At 43.9% G+C, this 23,395-nt stretch overlaps 1 protein-coding gene across 1 annotated transcript in view; it reads left to right on the top strand.

Annotated features, from left to right (window-relative positions):
* The window catches only part of NUP155 (nucleoporin 155), a 1,628,423-nt gene that overhangs the window by 261,390 nt on the left and 1,343,638 nt on the right, over nt 1-23,395 (top strand). Inside the window, exon 12 of the mRNA XM_069627148.1 lies at nt 10,187-10,287. Within this exon, the coding sequence (XP_069483249.1) occupies nt 10,187-10,287 (101 nt within the window). The remainder of the gene's footprint in view (nt 1-10,186; nt 10,288-23,395) is intronic.

Here is a 23,395-nt window from a genome sequence, read left to right as displayed (position 1 = left end):
GGAAGCAGGATCACTCGGCTTTGCGTGCACTTGTACCACAAATCTTTGCTATTAAATTCAGCTGGAGCCTGTGTGGTAAAACTGCACTGTGTTCCCTTTGTGCTAATTATCGTAGTGTGACTGACATTCTTATTCTCTTTCCCCTTTAATCTGGTGCGCAAGTTTGTTATCCTGTTTAGGTTTCATGTGTGCATGCTATTAGTTCCAAAATAAATCAGACCTTTTCACCTCTAATGGTAATTTAATATATATTCATATTAGATTGAACCAAAACTGTTGTTTGGAATCGCTTATTCTGTAATTCCAAGCCTCACTAAGTAGAATTATGTTCACTGACCAGATATGTGGCTACAGATCGCTGCATGCACAAGTCAGACACGCGCTCCAGAGGTTAGTTCAAAGGGTTTCAAAGCCAGAAGATTAGATTACTATAACACTGAAAAGGCACAGAGTTATTTCATGGGTCCCAGGAGGAGCTTAATAGTTAATCTCCTCGTGCTGCTGCTTGCAGATCAAAGATACTGGTAATGTCAACTCCACATGAGCAGCTTGGACAGGTTGAAGAACGTGCTGCTTCTTTAAAAACTGTCCCAACGCTCCTCTGTATGCCGCTCTGTCACCAGCCGACAGACTGCAGATTACACGGCCACAAACATTTGATGCAACACAATCCTAGTTTTTCTTTGTCGGTATGCATATGTTCTGTCATCCAGTATAACGCAATGGGGTGGCCTGTTTGATTTTAATTGCTCTTAAGTATTTGTATATTCTATTCTCAGCAGTATACTTGTGCTCCCTTTTATAGATCTTATTACATATACCCATATATCAACAAGACACTTGCAATGAATACATTGTGAAAAATTTAGCTGTTTTTTAAACTCATCTTCACAAATAAGTAGATTGTTGTTTGCAGTCTTGCATAAGCTACATTTACCATATTTAAAAGAATACCTCTGTAGGTTTATCTGTATTTTCGTAGCTTTCCTTAAGATTTGTGATCTTCTTAATACTATCCTAGGTTTGTCTTGAATGTAATTCTTTGTCCAATCATAATCACTCCCAATGTTTAATTTTAAATACTATGTGCACTGTATTGTTACAAATAGTACTTTTCTTTGATTATTTCAGTTGTTTTGGTTTTAAGAGATTGTTTTTCATTATCTGCATTGTAGATATTTATTTTGTTATCCTCTGTCCTTTAAATCTTATTTTTAGTATTTCACATTGTTCATAAAAACTCTTGTTACTGCAATTTCTTTTAGTTATTAGGAATTAATTCATACAACACTTTTTGTGACAAGGTTGACGCAAGAACTCATCTATTTTTAAAATGTTTTCGTCTCCATTCAGTTCCCTAATATCACATTTTGCGGACTTACGAGTGAGATTTGATGTTTGTCATATGTTAATATGAATTTAATGTTTAAAGTGTAATTGAGAATTTCGACAACATCCTTAAGTTCCGACTCTCAAACTTGTATGACATAGTGTGTTTTGCCTCTATGACTACCTTTGTAAGTGTTTGTATACATCTACTCTGTTAAAAATAAATAAAAACACGGTTTTCTGTGCCAAAAACACATTTCTGGCCATGAGAGAAATTGGAGAGAGTAGGGGGGTCTTGAATTAGTTCCCATTTTATGGTGGGATGGGACTAATTGAAATGAATAGGTCTTGATTATAATAAATACATCCTTTTTACACCAAAGGATTTAAAAAGAAATGAAAAGATATCCCAGTGTGGTTGGGGAAGCAATTACATGCTGTTTAAAAGCTAATAATCTAATGGTTGAATATGTAATTTTTTCCTACATGATGTGATGAGTCATTTATAATGCGCTTGTAAACAAGTGTTTCTAGGTGCTGCAAGACAAACGAGGGCAAACAGAGGGAGGACAAAACAATCTTGACTTTGTGTCATTCAGATCGGAAGTTCCAGGGGGATGGAATGGGGGGTTAGGAGGAGTGCAGACAAGGCAACATATTATGTGGTCCAACCTTGAGTTTTAAAATGCCTGTTTAAGTGCTACTTTATTTGCTATTCTGTTTCAATCTCCAGCAAACATGAGAAGTATAGTTACTCTTGGCAAGTAAGAGCAGGAAATTGGAGGACCGTTTGAAAAAGAAATGCATTGAAACATCTGTGTAAAATGCTTGGCCTTACATGAACAAAGCTTATATTGTTTTAAATGCTTTGTAAAAAAACGAACTGTTGTCTACAGGTTTTTTTTGGCAATTACCTCATGGGTTAGCAAAAATAAATGTATCTTTAAATTTGGAGGCAGTTTAGGCTTTGAGTATTGTGTAACCGTATTTTCTAACAGTGAACTATACAACTGTGTAGGGTGCATTTGTCACTTTCATATTCATATGGCTACATTATAGGGGGAAACTTGTGACTATTATCTGTGGCATCTTAGGTTCTGAACATACTAATGCATCTATTGTTTAGAGTTCCCTTCTCTTTCCACCTCTTGAAGCCTATCTATGTAGTGTCCATCAGCTAGTGGATTTACATTTGAATCCTAGAAGTGGGTTAGATCCTAAATGATCATTACTGTTTTAAATCATACACTATGCTATACTATGTGTTAAGTTTAACCGAAGTATGTACTTTGACCTAACCAATCCTGTGTGTGACCTTAAAAGAAATCTGTATATTTCTAAGTAAACCGGTGTAGTTTCTTTGGTGGTGACTATTGGGAATAACAACTAAACTTGGGAGCCTTTTTCCCTCCTTTGATTTTAGACTGACTGTTGTGCCACAAGCTACCATTCGACTGGTCTTTCCTTTTGGATAGAACTCAACAGGTTAGATGGTTTCACAGCCCTCTCCAGAGGGTTGTACAAGAACTCCCTAAAACTCTTATGTCTAGTTTAGATTTTTGGCTTCTGGAAGTGCTAGTTTGGGCTTCCTTTGTCTTTCTGGTGCTCCTTGTTGGCTGAGTGCGACGTCTGGTGTGGGACCGTCTCTGTGGGCCTTTTTACCGCCTTGGTGTAGGAAGCTACAAAGCTGCCATCACCAAGAAGGGTATTGGGACCTCTATTCCCCTCCTTCTGTTCATTTGGGCTGTCCTGAAACTTCTCTACTATTGCCCTTGCCATGGGACAGTTTTCTGCTGGTTGGCTGCCTTTTTGTCCATCAAGTTGCCGGAATTGGCCCAATCTGGTTCCTGTGTCCTTGTGGCACCATCATCACTGTTGTTTTCACTCCTGGATCCCGCACTAATTAAGACTGATTGTTCTTCTTTTGGGTCTTCGTTGGACTGGTGTTCAAGCCCCAGCTGACTGGGTCTTGCAAAACATACTCAAAAAGAAGACTTTGTACCCACCAGGTTTTTTCATGATTCATGATCTGGTTTTCAGGAATCATGACCATGCATACTTACCTCTGAGCCCTGGGTTGGTGATGTATTTACAGTAAGTACACTCGGAGATCCCCCCCATGGTCTGTCATAATGTTTCTTCCGGTTCCTTCCATCGTGTTTGGCCATTAACTTATATTTTCCTAAATTCTGTGTTGGTTCTCTTCTTTCTGGGTATGCTGGGTCTGAAACCATGGAGATAATATTTTAATATTTTAACAAGCATCTACATTCTGCTGTATGGACTTTCTTTTTGAAAAGAATACACATTGTGTTTGAACTGTTTTGGAGCTTTTTCAGATTGTTTGAACGCTACGCTTTGTTTATAGATTTCACTCTGTAAATTTGACTTTTCTTTATAAATGTTTATATGAATAGGTTATGGAAAAACAATCTTGATTGAAGGTGCTATTGTTTTGTGTGGTCCATTGTAGGACACCTTTGGCTACAGTGGGCAGGATAAGTGACCCAAGATGTTTTGTTGTGGGCAATTTTTGTTTCGAGTTAAGGTTTGCAATCTAGTACTAGAAATTGTTCTCTTCGCCCAGCACCGTGAGAGTAGAAATGTTATATAAAAGATACATCTTTCATTAGAATGTTTGTAGTACTCTCACTAATCTAATGGTTATACTGTGCAACTTTTTTTCATAAAATTATATTTGGTTATTCACGATTTTGCTGATGTACTTTGGTCAGTAAGAGAAGTGCCCCTTTCTTATTATGACCAAAGTATATACTGTGCGTGATAATGTGGAAAGGTCATTGTAAGCTTTTAAAGTGACAGTTTACAATGTTGATTTGCTTTTTTATTTGTTTAAATATCTTCTTTTGTAAAGTACATATCTGGGTAGACTTTCTGGTCCTAATACAGAAAAGAGGTTCACACTACGTAAATTGTACTAGGCCATGGTCTGGCTGGGTTAGATGCTATGTTGCAACTAAATGTGTTCAGTGAAGTTGGAAGAATATGGGTGTTACTTGGTATTTTAGTTGGATACCTTTTCAGTGTCGCGCTAGGCAGCAACATGAGTAGCAGTGGCATGGATATAATGTATTGTGCAATGTTCAATTTGTCGTGCTGGGAAGTATGTAGTGGGGGAGATTTTTGCATGAAAGAGTAGAGTTCGTTGAAGGGGAAACAAACATGTTGGAATTGTGGTGAGTCATAAATTAGTCGGACACAAGGTTGTCATATTTTCCAACAAATACACTTTAATAAATGAAAAGGGGTTGGGAAAAGGCCACTCTGACCCAATTTCTGAAGAGATTTCCCTATCTAGAAACTAAAACGAAGGATCTGTCAATGTCAGTGACTGAAAAGTCGACCTTGTGTCCAAAACGCCCTATCAGGACCCTCCCACTTTAAACAAAGCAGGTGTAAGGAAAGGTCTTTGGTTTGGTGTTTTGTAAGAAGTGTTCATACTCAAAGTAACTCCTACCAAACTGTTCTTCAACGAAAGGATCCTTGAGTCCAGTAGGTTCCCTTCTCCAGTATTAGCAAAATAAGATGGCAAGAATGGTTCTTCTGCTAATAGTTCCTTTGCATTTTCACTGGACTCAAAGTTTTTGATTAAACAAACAAATACATTCTGCATATCTTTATGTAGTTTTCTCTTGTATCGTGGCAGATTCCCTGGTATCCCCTATCGGGTATCGCAATTATGTTTCAGTGGCCTGGTGTACTAGCCTGCCAGGAATCTCTTGTTCAAACTTCAGCTGCCTGGTGTACTCGCCTGCTAGGGCTTATGTATTTCACAGCACATACACTGGCATCTTAGGCACTTGTATTGGCTTGGGGTTTGCTTTTTGCACTTGGCCATGTGTGCCTTCAAACATTCTTCTTTTTGGATGTTGAATTGGTCATTGACCGTATTCACACAAACTTTGCCTTTGCACTTTGTCTTGTCTGCATTCAGACAAATTTTATGTGTTTTCTGCATCAACCACTTTGCACGGTTCTATCACCTGCTGGTGCAGCTTTTGGAGTCCCCCTGCATCCCCTGCAGCTTTGAAAAGACTTGCTGATTCTTCTGTGTCTCTGATGCGGTTTGCATCTTTGTGAGGTGGTCCCCCCCCCATTCTCCAATTTCGAATGTGTGAACGTCCCTCTAGCGGTCTCCGGTCCGGCTAGGAGAATGCTTCTTCCTCGAGCGGCCTGGCCCCCAGGAGTTTCTGCGAGGCTCCCAATGCCTGTGTCCTTCCGTGCTCACCTGCGTCGTCACTCCCCCGGTACCGGAAGCCTTCTCGGTTCCTGTGTGCTTCGCGTCTGTGTGTCTCCAGGTGAGGTTGGACGTTCTCTCCTGCACTCTCTGTACGGCTTTCATTTTTAATGGTACCACACATTTTAGTTTTTTGAAAATAGTCTGCACGTTCTTTGAGCTCTTGTCAATCTGCATAAACTCCCTTGTCTTGCTACTCATCTCAGTACCTTAGGGATTATGTGAGTTTGAGTCCATAGATGTCCTTGGACTTGTCACTGTCAGATGGTTTCTCTCAGAGGTTTATTAAGAAGGTATATCAGAAAAAGTATATATGTTGTGACTATCTGGGTCACAAGTGGGGGGGGTCTGATCAGAAAAATGTGATAAAAAGGTTTCTTGACTTTCTCTGCCATTTGGGACTGCTAATTGGCAATAGGCTATGACTGTGTCTGGTAGAGGATATCCCTTATGGTAATGGGGGAATACTGCCTTCTCCAATGAGGTCACCATATCTTCATGATAGTTTTCTCCTCCCTCGTATAACTACCTCGAGGGTCAGGAAACATCTGCCGTTCCCTGACCACATGGAAGGAGGTCACCATTGGGGAAACGGGGATGACGAACTGGATTCATCACAGAATTCCACAATGGTTTAGATTGCAGACACATTTTGGGCATTTGGAAATATGGGGATCACTGTGGGAACATGTAGACATTGCAGCTTGCAGGTGTTATGGCCGCAGCGTCCCTGGATTCTCATGGGAGGGGTTTTTGCCTGCTTTGGAAAGCTGAATGAACTAGGAAATGAAAGGGAGTAGGAAGCGAGCCGCATATGGGCATTTGAGATAACTTGTCAAAGGGCGTAAAGCGTGAACGGAATAGAAAGCCATTTGTTGGTTTATTTTTTATGGATTACATACAAAGTGTAATTCTTCTGGGAGCAGGGAGGCTTGTTTTTTGATAACCAGAAAGGTCTGGTTACATGGAGGGTTAAATTGAGAGCTGATGGGTTATGGGCTTTCAGGAAAATAAGTAGAATGTATGCCGAAGGCTGTATTACTTGAAATGGCAGTTGCAAATAGGATTAGGTGCATGAATGCAGGAAAAATGGTATGGCACGCTGGAACATCTGGGAGGATAAGAATTTTTATTTCTGCTTCGAAGGAGTACGTATTTGTTTCTCTCCCTCTCCCCTTGCCTTGAAGTGTTTAACTCAGTCTTGCTCAGTCACCATTTGGGTTTATGGTTTTCTGTCACATGGTCTGAATAATAAATAGTTTTTCATTAACGGTAAATGTATTATGTGGAGTACGTCATAGCGGACTATGGAAGAAGATCACATCTATAAGGGATTTGTGAAGAGTCAGAAATGAAAGTCGGACACATGTCTATGTTTCTGGTTAAAGACTTTCATTCAACAAAAAGGGTGGGGGAAAGGCCTCTGACCCTGCTCTAAGAGGAATATCTCTACCTAAACCAAAAACTAAGGACCAGTCTGTGCCAGGATGTCAAAACTAAACAACCTTGTCAAAACCTTTTTTCTGATCCTCGCACTACAAACTATACTAAAAGGTGCAAAGAGAGATGTATTTAACCTTGGAAGGCTAGGAAAACATTTTAATAAAGAATAAATGATTCAAACAAAAAGTTACTCAAAAAAGATTCTTTGTTCCAGAGGTTGGTGCCGTTCCCCTGGATTCTTCCTTGCTCCTTGAGGCTTTTTCTAAACAATTGTTCCATGGACCTCACTAGGCCAACTACCATACTCGCAGATAACAATTATTTGGTTCTATTATATTCTTTTTTTCTTTGTAACACAATCCCTTCCAATTGCCTGGTATACTTGCCTGCCAAGACTTTTGTTTTCACACACTTGGAGCCTTTGCCAGATCTCACAGGTCATATATATAAGGTTGGATAACGTTTCCCTTTTGATAGGTTATCCCCTCCCTGTTCATTAAATGGTTGCACTTTGTACATCCACACATTAGGGGAGGAGGGTTAGTTGCAATTCTAATACCTGCTTTTCTATATGTCCATGCTGTCTCAGTAAATGGCTTTTCATATATTAGCCCTCTGGGTGCTTGCCGATACGCCCCAGTGTTCCCTTTGTTTCTGGGTGGGCTGGTGTTGATTCACACTCTCGCGGTCTGCAAAGGAAGGATTCCAGCCTGCTTTCACCTTCGTTCACCGGTTCCCTGCGGCTTCTGATGGACACGCCAGCTTTCCTCTCTCGGCTCCACTAAGCGATGCACTGCTTTTCTCACTCTGTTCTTCACTCTACAGCTTCTTTATCCATCTGCGAGTTACACAGCTTCTCCACACCGGTTTTGGCTCTTTGGTACCTCGCTCTACGCATCGAGGTTCAGCTCTCGCTTGCCAGTCGCCACAGCAGCTGTCCATGTCTGTTTGGGCTACCTACATTTCCCGGGCACTGGTGTGTGCCGGGAAACACTAGAACGCTAGAGCACTCGTTGAGCTGGTGATCTCTTGCTCCATTCTCTCTTCTTTGTCCCAGTATTTCGAGGATTTTGGGAACTGTAGTAAATTAGTGACATATGATTTATTGACTTTGAATAAGCATAAAAAGGTTTTCATGGATAAGTGGAGTTGTCAAAAACGATTCTCTTAGGTTGGCAAAATTGGTTTCTAGATTTTATAGGAAGGGTTGCCCTGTTCTGAAAAGGAGCAGATGCATGACCTTAGGCCACAAGGGTTTCAGACATAGGGAGATTATTTTCAAGGGAAAATGGGGGATACCATGCCTCAACCGATGGAGCCATGGCATCTCCCAGGAGACCGTCTCCACCCATGTGATCCTCCCTCATCCCTCATATAGCTGCACCCAGGGTCAGGTAGCTGCTACCGTCCACTGGCCACATGGGAGGAGGTTACCACTGGGGGAATCAGTGATGGCTCCATTGTATTTATCACAGGCTGTACTTTGTGCATGTATCCAATGGGGTTTTAGAGCGAGTGGGATTAAATTGCTTTGTATTAACATTAGCCAATGGAGGGTTGGGGTGGTGACTTTGTAACAAAATACGTGTGACTATGTAAATTGTCTAACTGGGTATATAAACTGTGACTTAGTTGTCATTGGGAGAGAATCTGGTTAGTTTTCAGGTCCAAGGAATTGACGGTCTCTCCCTATCATTAGTATGCAATAAACTTGCTTTCCTGGCAAACGTGTATTTATTTCTTTGCGGAAACCAATCTTGCACATTGGAATATTGAGTCACTCCCTTACATCCTCCACCTGATGAGTCTTTTCCCCCTCTGCTGTGTAGCTGTTAGCAATGGCTGGTTTGGCATTAGCCAACATGCACCTGTCATGACTGTCCCCCACATATAAAGAGGCGGAGCTAGAAAGAATGCAGAGTGAGGAAGTGTATACTAGATAAGCGTATGGTTTGCTAGATATAGCAAGTTTAATAGCTATAGGCGTTCTGCCTTTTTAAGAAAAGCGTGGAAAGCTCTTTCATTCACCACTGCAGGTTGCTTTCCATTGAAGAATCTTTTAGGAATGTTTCTAACATTGTCCATGCGTGATTGGTTTTTCCAAGTTGTTTGACTTGTTTTATAGTGTTAGCACAGTTTTATGATGGCGTGAGATGGGATTCGAGAGTTCCCCTCTACCAGTTCACCGCTGAGGGGCAGAGAGGACTCCAAAATATTCATCCTTCTCTACCAGGGGCCACACCTATGGTGGCTGAAGGCAAGGCTCCCCGATGACCAGGTGACTAGAATGGTCACTCAACCCTGCTAGCTTTCCTACTCGCCGCTGGACACCACATATGTCTTTTGCAGAAGCAATTGCTGCTTTTTTGTAGGCCAGCACAAGACTGCACTGGAATTCTGAAGCTGCTTAACTATTCAAGCTCTTTTGCATATTCCTGGTCCTCACCAACTGCCTTTGCTCTGAATGCTAAACTCTTTGGCAGTCCCTTGACAGACCAAGTGTCTGCTGATCCAGCAGTTCCAGAATAGCTTACTCCCCAAGTAAAGCACAGTGCTCAGCACCACGTCTCTCCACTTGTTCCTGGTTTTCTTATTGTTCTCGTCGCACACCCTCGCATGCAGAGCTTGGACTGCTTAACTCTGAGCACCACAGGGCCTGGGCACCATTGTAACTTTCTATGAGAGGATCTGCATTGCACAGGCCCCAAGCATGCCCTGCCCATTTTGGGGTGTGGTGGGAGGGATCGGTGTGCAGCCTTACAGCCCCTCTATCATTGCATTGAGATTAACAAATTGTAGTAGGCAAGGTTGTTGGAGCAGCAATCGCACTGAAGCTTAGAGCAATGTGTGCTTTTCAACTGCCATCTTGGACATGCCCCTCGAAAATATTATTTTGTTGTAAAAAATGCAGGTTCCTTTTTGCCACTGCTCCAATTTCTGGATTTGGGGTAAGATTCCTCATATGTTAGTTTGAATGCCAGTCATTAAGTATTGTGTGTTCTCATGCTCCATATTGTTGACATGCGTTTGACTGAGCACACTACGATTTCCTCTCTGTAACCATTAGGAATTGGATGAGTTTAATACCTTTTCAGCCTTTTGAATGCAGCTCTTTAATTCTGTTAAGGTTTTTCTCTTATGTATTTTTTTTCACAGGCGTATTGTTGATGGCTGCAGCAGAAAATGAGGACAATGATATTTTATGGTGCATAAATCATGACTCTTTCCCCTTCCAAAAGCCTATGATGGAAACACAAGTAAGTCTTCAGAATTATAGGATAACCCTTTTAAAATGTACAGTTATTTTTTTAAATAAAAGCATGTTTCTAAAGCCATGTACTTGCATGAATTTACAGAGTAGGCCTGGGTGAGAAATTATTTAAGTGAAAGGGGAGGATTATATATGCATAACATGCAGCATCACCATTGATGGAGAAGCCAAATCCATCTGTTTGCCTTTGTGAAAACATTTCTCGAATTAAAGCTGCAGCTTGAGTTTCCACAAGATTTCAAAGTCCATTTGTTTGAACACAAATCCATAGACCTTCATTAGTAGCTACTATGTTGTATGTTTCTTTTTATTGAAATAATCCATGTATTCTACATCTTTTTATTTTTTAATGTTATCTTGATTGTGTCAAGCAACCTTATATAAACACCCAAATGTATCCCATAATCTAGAATACAATACTAGACAATTCAATATTTAGGATGTACACATCATAAAAACATTCATCCGTGGGACGTGGCTAGCTAGCATGCAGACGCTTCCTTAATGGCCCGCATGAGAAGCCAGAGACCAGCATGATTTTCTTCAGTTTAAATGTGCGGCTACTCCTGAGCATGGGAGGACACAAGAAGTAAGCATTGGGAGCAAGCCTGGGCGCGGTGCAGGAGTGGCACCTGTCCTGAGAAGCAAGATAACAGTAATCTGGCTCTGTTGCGTAAAGTTGATCTTCTCCTGGCCCTGCAGAGCCTCCCCGAAGGCGACGGAAGCAGAGGCGGGGGGCCGGTGGTCCTCCGGGCACAAAAGACATCAAACCTGCGGTGGCGAATCAGCTTAACATGTGTTAAGATAGTGCCCTCCTCGGTCTCCGATCAAGCACTGGCTGATTACGTAGGGGACTTGTTCCAGGCACACCTGTCTCACCTCGACAAGCCAATGCTAATTCTGGATCGCTTCCACAGGCTTAGCACCCGTAGGGACCCAACATCAGATTTTCCTCCAGATGTTATCACGCGGGTTCATTTCTTCACAGTCAAACATATGATATCGGCAAGACGCACACAAGTGGAATTGGGATTCCAAGGGGCTTCTCTCCAAATCTTTCAAGATCTGGCCACCTCAACGGGACGTAAAATGGAGGATGCTGAGACCTTTGGCATTATTCCTGCAAGATCAGAATAATAGGTACTGATGGCTGTTTCCCCTCAACTCTGCAGTTCACATTTGAGGGCACGGCTCACACCATTAGCTCTTTGGAAGAAGCAGAAGGGATCTTGGGAGGTGGCCGCCCCCTAGAGAAAGATGGTGGCTCCTTAATGAAAACCCACAAATCAGCGAACTGATCCGCCTAAGCCACGACCTAAAGACAAGGATAACTAAAGGACAGAAACCCAGAGGGTCATCACAACATTCTTGAACTGCGCCCAACAATCCCTGCAGGAGGATTTTCTCCCACTGCTACACAAATCACTGGCGTCGAGTTATGTAGGAGTTGTTCTGGTAGTGCAATGTCACTTGAAGGCCATCAGGGCTCATTGCCCAGTTTTGGTTTGATTTTTCAGTTATTTTTGGTTTAATTACTTCAAAACCCGGTTGCCGTGTGGAGTTGGATCCCAAATGCGCTTACATGGTAAATCAAACCCACCTGGCTCCCCTCTCCTCCCTGGTAGACTTGGACTGCCGACTGGTGTCCCCCTCCCCCCCCTTACCAGAAACTCAACATCATAATGGTTAAAGTTAAAGGCTTGAATTCTCCAATGAAATGCAAATCAATGTTTCTGCATCTCATAATCTTAAAGGGATTGTTGAAATTTTTACAGAAAACTCAACTAACCCCACCCGATGTCGGCCGCTTATGGAACAGACATTTCCCAATGCAAATCCACGCCTTCAGTGGATAGAAAAGAGGGCACATCTATTCTCATTTCTAGAGAGACGCTGTTCACAGAACTATAAACTGTGATCCAGAGGGTCGCTGGGTTAAAAGGTTACTATATGGACAACTCCATACACTAATCTCGATATATGCCCCCGATGATGGACAGGAGACCTTTCTGCAGGGTTTGTAAACAGTCCTCCTTCCCTTTTTGGAAGGCCATGTAATAATTGGGGGGACAGAGGGTATTTTAACTGTGTCCCAGACCCCCTGGTGGACAAAGCTCATGAACCAATTTCAAAGTCTTATAGTGTCCAATCCCAATTGGACTTTAAAAAAACCTACCTAACACTAAGGTGAGGGGTGCGGGAAAGCAAAGGGGATGCTGGCTAACCATGGTGCTTGGAAACCAGGCTCGTACCTTTTTTATATTACAGCCAGCGTTTCAAAACTCCTGATAATGTAGCACCCCATCCCAGGGAGCTAATGAATAATATGCTTTCCTTTCTTCTCCCGAGGGTGAATCTATATGGCTGTTTAATAGTAAGTGGGTGACAATAGATGACTAGACGTTGTACCTTTGTGTGTATTTTAAAAGCCAAATACATCTTTGTAAATGTTTGAACTTACCTTTCTAACTTGAATTCTTGGTGTTCCGTGTGGACTCGGTTAGGGAGAATTCTCTGTTTAGGGTGAATTTCCTAACCTAGTGAGTCCCCCAGCAGCTGGATTTTTGGTTTTTTTTTTCTCCTGCCAAGAGTGAGACTCTTTTACCCTCACTCTTGGGCATGATTTGAGTGTGTTTCTTTGAATCTAGATGTGTTTAATGTGCTATGGGGGTCTTTTACCCCATAGGGCTTCATGTGTTTTTGTGATGTGTGTTACGCAGCACCCTCAGTGCAGTAACACAGGGGTGTCATAGTGACCCCCCAGTATAGACTCCATACCCTGGGACTGACTACTGTCTCCCAGGGCATGTAAAGTCACCATTGACTTTACTAGTCTTAAATTAATAACAGAACCATTACAAAACAATATTATTGTGGACGTACTGACTGGGGCAATTCAATTGCCCTGGGGTATGTTAGTCGAGGGGGCACGTCACCGTCCCCCCTGATCGAGTTTTGGCTGGTGGCAGTGGATACTACTTTTAATATTCAACCGCAAAAATATTTTCCTATGGGATTTCCCATTGTTTTAGGCTACTATCTTTAATTATTTACGGTAGCCTCGAACATACCACCGGTTTATTTAATTAATATTAATTCTCCGGTTGGTATTTTTTGCCAAAACTTGATTCTAAAATGGCGTTTGTGTTCTCCTCTGTGACTCCAACCCAAGTCGAGCCCTTTGTTCCACTTTTTGGCGGGCTTCTCCACAGAAGCCCTCCAAAGTGGTGCCACTCTGTCTGGGGTACTTAGGAGGGGTGGAGGGGGATTTAGGCACCCTGGACTGAGTTGCCTAGGCAACTCAAGTCGCACTCCGTCCTGATTGGCCCAAGTGGTGAGCCGGCCGGCTCACCACTTAGCATGTTTGAGAGACAGCTAGGCTGAGTGAATGGGGGTGTGCTGCATAAAAGCAGGGCTTTGGGGACTGGAACTTCAGAAGTCGCCACAGGACCTAAGAATCCGACGAGGGAGAAGCTGAGCCGACCTGCCACGACGACACCACCGGTGGAGCCCTGCTGGACCGTCTCGCCACTTTTCCCAACGACAGAGGAGATCTCCCGCCGGAGAGTCTTCTTCCTTTGACTGGTGGGGCTAACCAGTTTCACCGTCTTTTCGCCTTCCCGACGTACCTCGTGGCCGCCTTGCCTGTGCCAAGCACCCCGGCAACCGGGATACCACGTTTTACCACGAACGCGAAAAAAAGGTACCACCATTAACCGGAAAACTCAGCGGCTGGTTTCTTCCCTGGCAGTGCAACGACCTAAATCTTTCCTCCAAGTCAAGATCTTCTCTTCCCCTGGACAACAACGCGACTTGTACCCACTGCCAGGAACTGCCACCGCTGGAGGATCCTTCCCACTTAAGGTACCGTGTCCCGCCTGTCTTTCCTTTCTACCGACTGTACGGGGTAGATTCAGCCCCCGGCTTTCGAACCTGGGTTGTCCTGGGACACCCTGGCTAAACTTTCCTGAGCCTCTCTACTCTTTTTGAACTCTCTGCAAGACTTTCTAAGCCTAGTGTAACTGTGTGATCTTGGCCGCATTTGTGCTCTGCTATCTCTAAGAGTGGGCCCAGCCTTTGGACTTTGGCTCACCAGTGACTTTTGCTCTTCTGCCTTGCTAACAGTGTTCCTGAATCTTAGAGTGGTGTACCTTTCCATATTCTGTCTTTTTCCCTCCCTTTTTCACAAACCTATTGGAGTGCCATCTAGTTAAGCGCTCACCTCTGTATGAAAATAAGTGGTGTTTTACTGAGACTTATCTGATGAGGAAAAAGGGGTGTATAAATATATTACAATAGTAACTGTGTTTAGAATATTTTACAAGAGTGCTGGAGTGTTTCAAACAGTGTGTTTTTAAATAAATAATTATATACTTTGATACCAAAGCTCTGGTCAGTGTTTGCTTGTATTGGTGTGTCCGAGTGCCTATTGTGTATACTTTGCATACTGCCTAACTCTTCTTGAGGGAAGTCTGACTGCTCAGCCACAGCTACCAGGTAAATCTGGGTGGTACAGACTGCTACCAAGTGGGTTTACTGCTAACACCTGTAGTCCTAAATATTTTGCAGTGGTCCCCAAGGGAACTGCACACGTTTCTGCCTAACAGACTCATAGCCTTAAACCACTCTCAAAGCTTTCATGATACTAAGCATTGCCCAACTGCTACATTTCCTTGATCATTACCTTGTTTGTCTATTCGTAGTGTCTCCCTGTTCACCATAATAAGGTGGCCTCCCAAAATCGGCCCCAGGGTTGATTTTGGAAATGCATTTTAACCGAATAAAAGTATTGTCAGAGAAATAAATTCAAATATCATTTGGATTTTTTTCAATCAAGAGTGCAGTATGTGGTTGCCAGTGGGTTTTGGTGGGCATTTGATTTGCTCCAGCATTGTGGTTGGCCTGTAACAGAATAGTCGTTCAGTACGGGGGGAGGGGTGGATCTCGGTCTTTGAAAATTTAATATTAAAGGACATTTGTACCATGCACTATCACCACCAGAGTGGTCCCCTGGCGCTCTTGCGGCTCTGAAAGAGGAGGGAAGGTTGAGTTAGTCGGAGGAAGCGGGAAAAGTGCAGGAGAGCAGTGATGTGCTGTTGGTGGCCTCAGCCCAGTTGGTCCATTGGCTGGGCCTGGGGTGTTAGCGCCGGTAGTAGTCGTGTACTGTTGTGCGAGTCTGTGTCTTTTTTGTTTTGTTGTTGCAATGTAGTGAAGTTTGTGCGGTTTGTTGTGCTGTAGGTTTTGGTTGTGTTGGTTTGGAATGTGAGAGGTGTATGCAGAGGGGAAATTGTTAGTGGAGTTGGCTAGTTGGCATCTCTATCCTGAATTGAGGCGCTGGGCTTGTGTAGTCTCCCCTGATGCACCTGTCCTGATCTGGGTCCCTCTGACATTCAAGGTTCCTTACTCCTCTGGTCCCTGCCTCCATCAGACTTTCTCATAGCCCACCTGTCCTCCCTTCATACTCCTGTGGCCAGTGCACATGCCAATGTCAACAAGTCCGGTTGTGTGCTAATTGCCAATATCTCGACAATTGCACAACACTGTGATACCTGGTGGTAACTAAGGGCGGGTGGAGTAGTTGACTCAGTCTCCGTGCATGTCGTCTGAGTTCCAGTCTATCCGGTGTCACCCGTCCAGGTGACGTGGGAGCTTCCCCATCATTTCTGGGGCTGTCCATGTCCTTTCCAGTTTAGTCATCCTTTCTCTGTTTGGGTTTTCAGTTTGAATCAGTGGTGTTGAGGAGCCAGGTTTTTAGTGATTTCCTGAATTGTAGGTGCTCTTCGGTGTTTCTTATTTCTTTTGGGATGTTGTTCCAAGTTTTTGCAGCTAAGTGGTAGAAGGAGGTGCCTCCAAGTTTTTTCTTAAGGTATGGTTTGATTTCCAGGCGGACTTCGTTGCTTGATTGGAGGGGTCTTGTTGGTTTGTAGATTTTCTTTTGTAGGAATTCTGCTCCTTGTCTACTGATTGCCCTGTGTGTTATGCACATTGTTTTGAAGGTGATGTGATGTTTAACTGGGAGCCAGTGTAATGTTTTTAGGGCTGGGGTGATGTGGTCTCTTCTGGATAGTTTGAGGACTAGTCTTGCTGCTGCATTTTGGATCCGTTGCAGTTTCTCAGGAGTAGTTCAGGTATTCCGAGGTAGAGGCTGTTTGCATAGTCGATTGACATGATTAGGGCGATGATAGTGTTTTGTGCGTGAAGGAGAGGAAAGGTAGAATTATTCTTGCCGTGTAAAGGAGGAAAAACATTTCTTCACTGTTGCATTTATTTGTGGTTCTAAGGTTAGGGGGTTGGCAGGGCCCTTCATAGGACTCTGGGAAGTTTGAGATTCGGCCAGGCTCCTTGGGTGTGCCTAATGCTCTTGGGGAAGCACCTCCTGATCCTACAGATGTTTAAGGTGATATCCCCAGCACCTGTGCGTATACCAGAACCTGAATACAAGACCCACAAATGTTAAGCCAGAGATTGGGAGAGGAAGAAATAACCTAGAAATCCCTTTAGCCCAGGCTTTTCAAATGGGTTGCAGGAAATCTAATACCCACTCTTCCCCACTCCCCCCATCCCTCTTAATTTGGCCAAGGAGTCCTTGTTGGTCAGGAGCAAGATAGATGACGAGATACATTCCAATCCTGAGTTTTGCGACACTTTGGACAGTAAGAGGATGCAAAGTCTTTAGTTAATAATACAAAACTTTTCCTATTTTATCTTGGCCAATCCTCCATTATTTACCTTAATAGAATTTTAGTTTTGTACATTTAATCTTGTTTTGGCTTGTGAACCCTGTGCCAATTGATGCATGCATTTACTTATTGTGGTACCGTCTGCAGCAGCGCTTGTGTGTGAATTGTTACCAAGTGCATCAGATAGCTGCCACTCCAACATTTTAGACATTGAGATGATACAGCACTTTTTACTATTCTGTTTACGCTTGAGGAATACTTGAGTCAGATAGTTACTGACCCTGTTGAGAGTTTGGCTAATTAGACATTTGAAATGTACTATGTTGACATGCCTGGGTCTAGATGTTCTTGCTCTTTGTGCTCTGCTGGCCTACTGTAATGCTGCATGAAAGAGATTATTCTATTCTAATTGCTATTCTGTTGAGCTTTATTTGACAGAACATTTTCAATTGTTTAGGACATGGCTTTAGACATGATTAGTTATTATATATGGTCATTACCATTTATTTGGTCAGCAAACATGAATGTTCTTAATGTTTTACTGCTGGTGTAAATAGCATTTTATTGATTATTGGCATCCAAACATGTATGTATGCCAAGATATGTGTATTATTTGCATTTGTTTTTGAGTTTTTCTATAAATATGTATAGCAGAACTAATAATCCTTCATATACTTTGTTCATTTATAGATTAGAGAAGCATAAAAAGCAGAGATAACCTCACAATATTATATTAAATGTTGTCCTCAGTTGGTGAATTGTGTATTTCTGCTGAAGGTGCATGAATGGTGGGAGAATGGGTGTGCAGCAATTACATTTTCCATAATTGAGAGTTTGCTCTGTGGACCATAATACTGCTATCATTTTTATAATGTGATCCCAATTTATATTTGTTAAATGACAATTCTGTAAAGAAATCCTGTGCTGGCTTTTCGAGTGTCAGTTTACTCGCTGTGACCTGAAATAAACTGCATGATCCAGAGTGCTGTGGGGAGACTGCCTGGCGCTCCACAGCCTGATATATATATTTTTCTACCTTTTATTTATTGGCAAACATTAGAGTACAGTAGTTTACATGTCAATTTCTTAGCATAGATTCAGACAGTTGAGTTACATTACTATAGCTCTGGTCAGGAGAGAAACCGCATACATATAATGCATTACATTCTCACAGGGTAGGCACCCACTGGAGTCTGGAGTAATTACAGCTCAGTCTGCTGGATGGTTGGACAAATATGTTCGAAATTCAGACCATATAATTTTGGGACAGGAGGGCAGGAGTAATGAATTCACGTATTCCTCCTCGCAGTCCTGATTCCAGGTTAGTGCTGCCAACCACATTTTAATATTAGGTGAGGAGGACTGTTTCTATTTCTGCAGTATACATCTCTTGGCAATCATACAGCTTACATTCACAAATGCTAGCATTTTCTTGCTCGCGATGTTGTCCCACATACCAACCAGAGCGCCCAGTGGAGCATGTTCAAGAGGGACCCCCACTATGTCAGCAAGCATTTGGAGAACTTTATCCCAAAGGTTCCACCGTTGGACACAGGACCAAAACATGTAGGTGGTCAGCCAAGCCCGACTGACATCTGGCACAAGAGTGGTGGGTATTTCAGGTGAATCGATTGAGCTTCTGGGGAGTGTAATAGTCTGTTCAGCAGTTTACACTGCATACATCGGAACCTGAAATTAAGGGAGACCCGATGTGTATGGGAGCACACGCATTTCCATTGGGTGTCAGTCAGATCTATACCTTGATTATCCAACCACTTAGCATGAACCGCTGGTGCCAGTACAGGTTGCTTGTCCAATAACTTTTTTTTATAGGGATTCTGTCCTATGGGGGCCATATGCATACCTCCTGAGTTTCAGGGGTCTCCGATGGAAGGGATGACAGTAGTGAAAGTACTGCTGCACGCAGTCTATAGTATTGCAGTGTTTCAGTGTTTCCAGCCCAGCACCAGTGTGTTCCACTCGCCAGGTTTGGGGTGTAATGAGCTTCCCATTCGGGAATGGGTCTGCAAGTGCCCTGTATCCCAAGCCCCCTCCAGTGGATCATCAGTGCAGAGTCCCATGTGGGTTCCAATCCCAGGAACCGCCATAAGCGGAGCCATGTATAATATGGGCATGTTTCTGTGCTCTGTGGTAATATATAGCGCCAAGCCAGTAGAGTGGTAGATAGTGGGTCAAATGGGCAGTCATCTTTGTGCAGTTCAAGATAAGTGTATTAAGGTTGGAGCCGTATACTGCTAGGCGTTCCAGCTTGACGTGTGGTGGTTTGGTATCACCATACCAGAATGATGCATACTGGGCTTGCGCTGCTATCGAATATAGCTCAAGTTTAGAGGCCGTGAAGCCTCCCTTATCATAAGGCAGAATCATGTCTGACCATTTCTTCCACGCAGCCCCGGCATGCCACAGGAATTAAGTACCTAGTCCATGTATTTTAGCTAAGTATGGTTTCCCCGGCCAGACTTGGACATTGTTAAATATGTATAGTAGTTTTGGAACCATATTCACCAATGATAACCTACCAGCCATAGTGGTGGGAAGTGTCCGCCATCTGGTCCATTTGTTCTCTACATAGGCTTCCATAGCTACGTAATTGTGTGAAAATAGGGTCTGCCTTGACAGTGATACCTTTGCCTCCAAATACTTGATTCCTCCCGGGGACCAGTGGGTTCGGTTGTCTGGTATTGTTACGCTCACCTGGTATCCACGGGTACGCCCTTATGCCCTGGTTGCCGGATTCACCCTGGACGTTCCCAATTCTGGACGATGCCTTCAGTGGCGGTCGGGCCTGAAAACACAGGAGGACTAGACTTAGGAACAGACTTTGTTTCCTCCCACCAGCCCCCTGGACTCGACCTGATGGCCCACTCCTCACCTTGTTATGATGTCTGGCGTGCTCTCCGTCCTGCCTTCTGTGCAGGGGTGCGTAGTCTTCTGTGGGTTGAAGCGACCGAGTTAACTTCACTGGTGCTAACTCATTCAAGTGTCTTTAAGGAGGTAAGTCTGGTTAGAGCAGTTTTTAAATGTCCTTGCTTTCCTTTCTTGCTAATGTCTTTTCGTGTTTGTTTCCCCTTAGGTGCACAGAGGTTCAGTGGGTGCGCTACTTGGATCAGGCTCCTGCCAGGATGATGGACGCAGGAGCGTATGATGGATGGATGGATGGATGGATGGATGGATGGATGGCAGGTTAAGCGTGAGGTGCGGCGCGGTAATGTCTTTTCTTGCTAACCTGTATTCTTTATTCCTTTTCAGGTCGCAATGGTCTTTCTGGGCGTGTGAAGATTTCCGGAGCGGAACTAGTCAAGAAATGCCAAGCTAGGTGAGGATTCTGTGATTACTGCTGTGAATGCTGTGAGTAACCTATTTAACGTTGTCCTTCTTTCTCTCTCCCCTTCCAGGTGCTTCGTTCTGGTGCGAGCGTGGTGTCCTGATGATGCTGCCAACTCGACGGAACACCGCGAGCAGCAGTAATCGACGGATGGAAAGTTGCAGGTAAGCAGAGACTGCTAATGATGTTCTTTTGTCTCCTCTTCTGGTCCGCTATTCAAGGATCACCGGGTGCTGGTCTCTGAACACGATGAGCGTCACGCTGCTGGCTGCAGAATAACGCAAAGCATGTTCTGTAGCTTGGGTGCGGTTTATATAGCCCTCTGTAAAGTAGTCCAGGTAAAGTAGTCCAGGCTACCACACCCTAAAACACTGCACTGCACAGTCTGGTTCCTAGGAACTAGACTGTATGGGTGCCTCCATGTTGGCTGCAGGCCTTCACAGGAAAAGTAGTCCCTTTAAGTCCCTTCAAGGTAAAGTCCCAATCTGAACATGAGCCTGGCGCCAAATGCGCCAGGACTGACTCCAGGAGAGTCTATGATGATAATGCAAGGCCCTTGGGGCCCCAAATGAACCCTGAGTCCTGACCCTACCTGGCATGTGACCATGCAGGTCGGGTTCTGGGTCACGGGTCGTGACAGTATTAGTCGTGAGTGGAAATATTTCAGATTTGTTATAGTTGATTGTGAACCCAGAGAAGCCTCCTATGTGTGGATCATGTCGCGTAGAATAGTCGAGGTTTACCTGGGGATCCCTGATGCACAGCAGGACATCGTCTGCTTTCAGTGATATTATTTCCAGCCAATCCTTTAGACTGATACCCCGGTGAGCGTGACGAGATCAAATTATGTCAGCCATGGGCTCGATGGCCAGAGCGAAAAGGATTGTGGAGAGTGCGCATCCCTGTTGCGTGCCCCTGCTTAGCGTGAGTGGTGGCAACATGCGAGTTGACCAATACACTCGCTGTGGGCCAAGTATAGAGTAGTTTAATGTATCTAATCATTTCAGGACCAAATCCTGTATTCTCTAGGACCGTCCACAGGTATTGCCAAGAAACCATGTCGAAGATTTTCAGAGCATCAAGTGTCTGCACCATAGGGTCAATTCTGGCCATAATATCGAAGAGCCCCCTGATGTTCAAAGATGTCAACCTACCCGGGACAAAGCCACCCTGATCGTCATGTATGATGTAGGGCATGAGCGGAAGAAGCCTGTTTACCAATGCCGTAGCAAATATTTTATCTACATTAATGAGGGATAAAGGTCTGTAGGACCCACTGGCATTACTCTGTTTACCAGGTTTAAGGAGAACGGTTATAGTGGCATCCCGCGGGGTGGCAGGAAGGATAGTCCCAGAGTAATTCATTCCATACCTCAAGGAGGTGCGTGGAGAGTAGGGCTGCAGGCTCTTGATAAAACTCAGGGGTGAGACCATCAGGCCTGTGGCCTTATCCTTTTGGAGTTCCAATATCACCTTCATGATCTCCTCTAGTGACACTGAGTCTTCAAGCTTCTCCCTGGTCTGGGGACTCAAGCACGACATGGGAACCCCCTCCAGGGGTGAATGTACGGCATGCACATCCTGTTGCTGCACGGTGGTGTACAAGGAGCCGTAGAAGCCCGAGAATTCATTTAGGATCTCTTTGTACGACCATTGGGGATTTCCCTGCTCATCAATGCTTCAGTCCACTTGGGTGCATCCGCCTTCCAGTTTAGTTAGCCTGGCTAGTGTTCTACCCGGCCTTTCCCACTCCCTGTGTCACCTGGCTGCCTGTGTGCGGGTCGTATGAAGTATTGTATTTCCCTAAGAGTGTGTGCCTCAAAGAGTTCCAACTCAAGAGCGTATCTGTGCTATTATTTTCGGATTCAGCTGATTTGGAATATTCTTGTTCTAGCTGTTTTAAATTTAGTTTCAGAGCAGTGGCGATCCTTTCTTATTGTTTTTAATACTTCCCTGGTTATAGACATACCTCGGATATAGACGTTGAAAGCCTCCCATCCCACCCCTGCGGGGTGCATCCGGCTCATTACAGGCTCATTACAGGCTAAGTACGTTTCTACATCTGAACAAATCTCTGCCTTGAATACAATGTTGCAGAGTGCTTCCGACTTAAACCGCTGGGAGCTTCGGGGTCCGGGAAGCGTTCCTAGAACTAAGGACCGTATCACTGGGAAATTGTCCAATATGGTGTGGGGCTATATCCTGACATTTTTCACCCTGTCCATCAGCGAGCTCGAGATTAAGAACAACTCTATTAGTGATGAGCTGTCATGGACCGAAGAATAGTATGTATATAGTTTTTCTTGTGGATGGAGTGTCCGCCATGCATCCCTCAGATCTAGGGAGTCAATGTGTGTTAGAAGTCTGCAAGCTGCACGTGATTGGGATCTAGGGGCTGTCCCAGTTCTGTCCCACAGTGTCCAGCATCAAATTCATATCCCTCAGCACCTGCCCCCGCCCCCCGCCGAATGGGAATCCCAATGAACCCTTCAAAATGAATACCATGCTGTCAAAGAAATTGGTGTGTCTATGTTGGGAAAATAGGTATTAACGAACAGGAATTCAGCACCGGCCATGTACAATGCATTATGACATATCTGCCCTCGGGGTCTATGTAGCTTTTTTTCAGAGTGAATATGACAGATTTGTGGATCATTGTCATAATTCCCCTATATTGGGTTGAATAGGTGGTGAAGAATCGGTTTGTCCCCCATGTTGGTGCTATACCTGTAAATGCACCTTCCCTGGTGTGTCTCTTGCAGAAGGAGTATCTTCACCTTTTGCCTATGTACGTATGCCATAATTCTATGTTACTTAGTATAGTTTCCTAACCCCCCTAACATTCCAAGACATCAGCTGCGTCTCCATTACATAACCTGTGGTTTCCCTTCCCATCTGCGTGTACAATTTCTGTATGCACAAAAATAATCCCAGCCAACCCCGTACTCTGCTGCCAAATAATGTCCACATTTTCTCACCTTTTTTTGTCTGAACGCGCAGCCAGCGCCCAGCCGTCTACTTAGTTTTAAAGAGAACAATAAACATCCCCTCATGGCCACCTCACTCCC

The sequence above is a fragment of the Ambystoma mexicanum genome, chromosome 6p, assembly GCF_040938575.1.
Source record: "Ambystoma mexicanum isolate Mex_15411 chromosome 6p, UKY_AmexF1_1, whole genome shotgun sequence".
Taxonomy (NCBI): domain Eukaryota; kingdom Metazoa; phylum Chordata; class Amphibia; order Caudata; family Ambystomatidae; genus Ambystoma; species Ambystoma mexicanum.
Note: the sequence above shows the minus strand (reverse complement) of the source record. Positions and strands in the feature narration are given on the sequence as shown.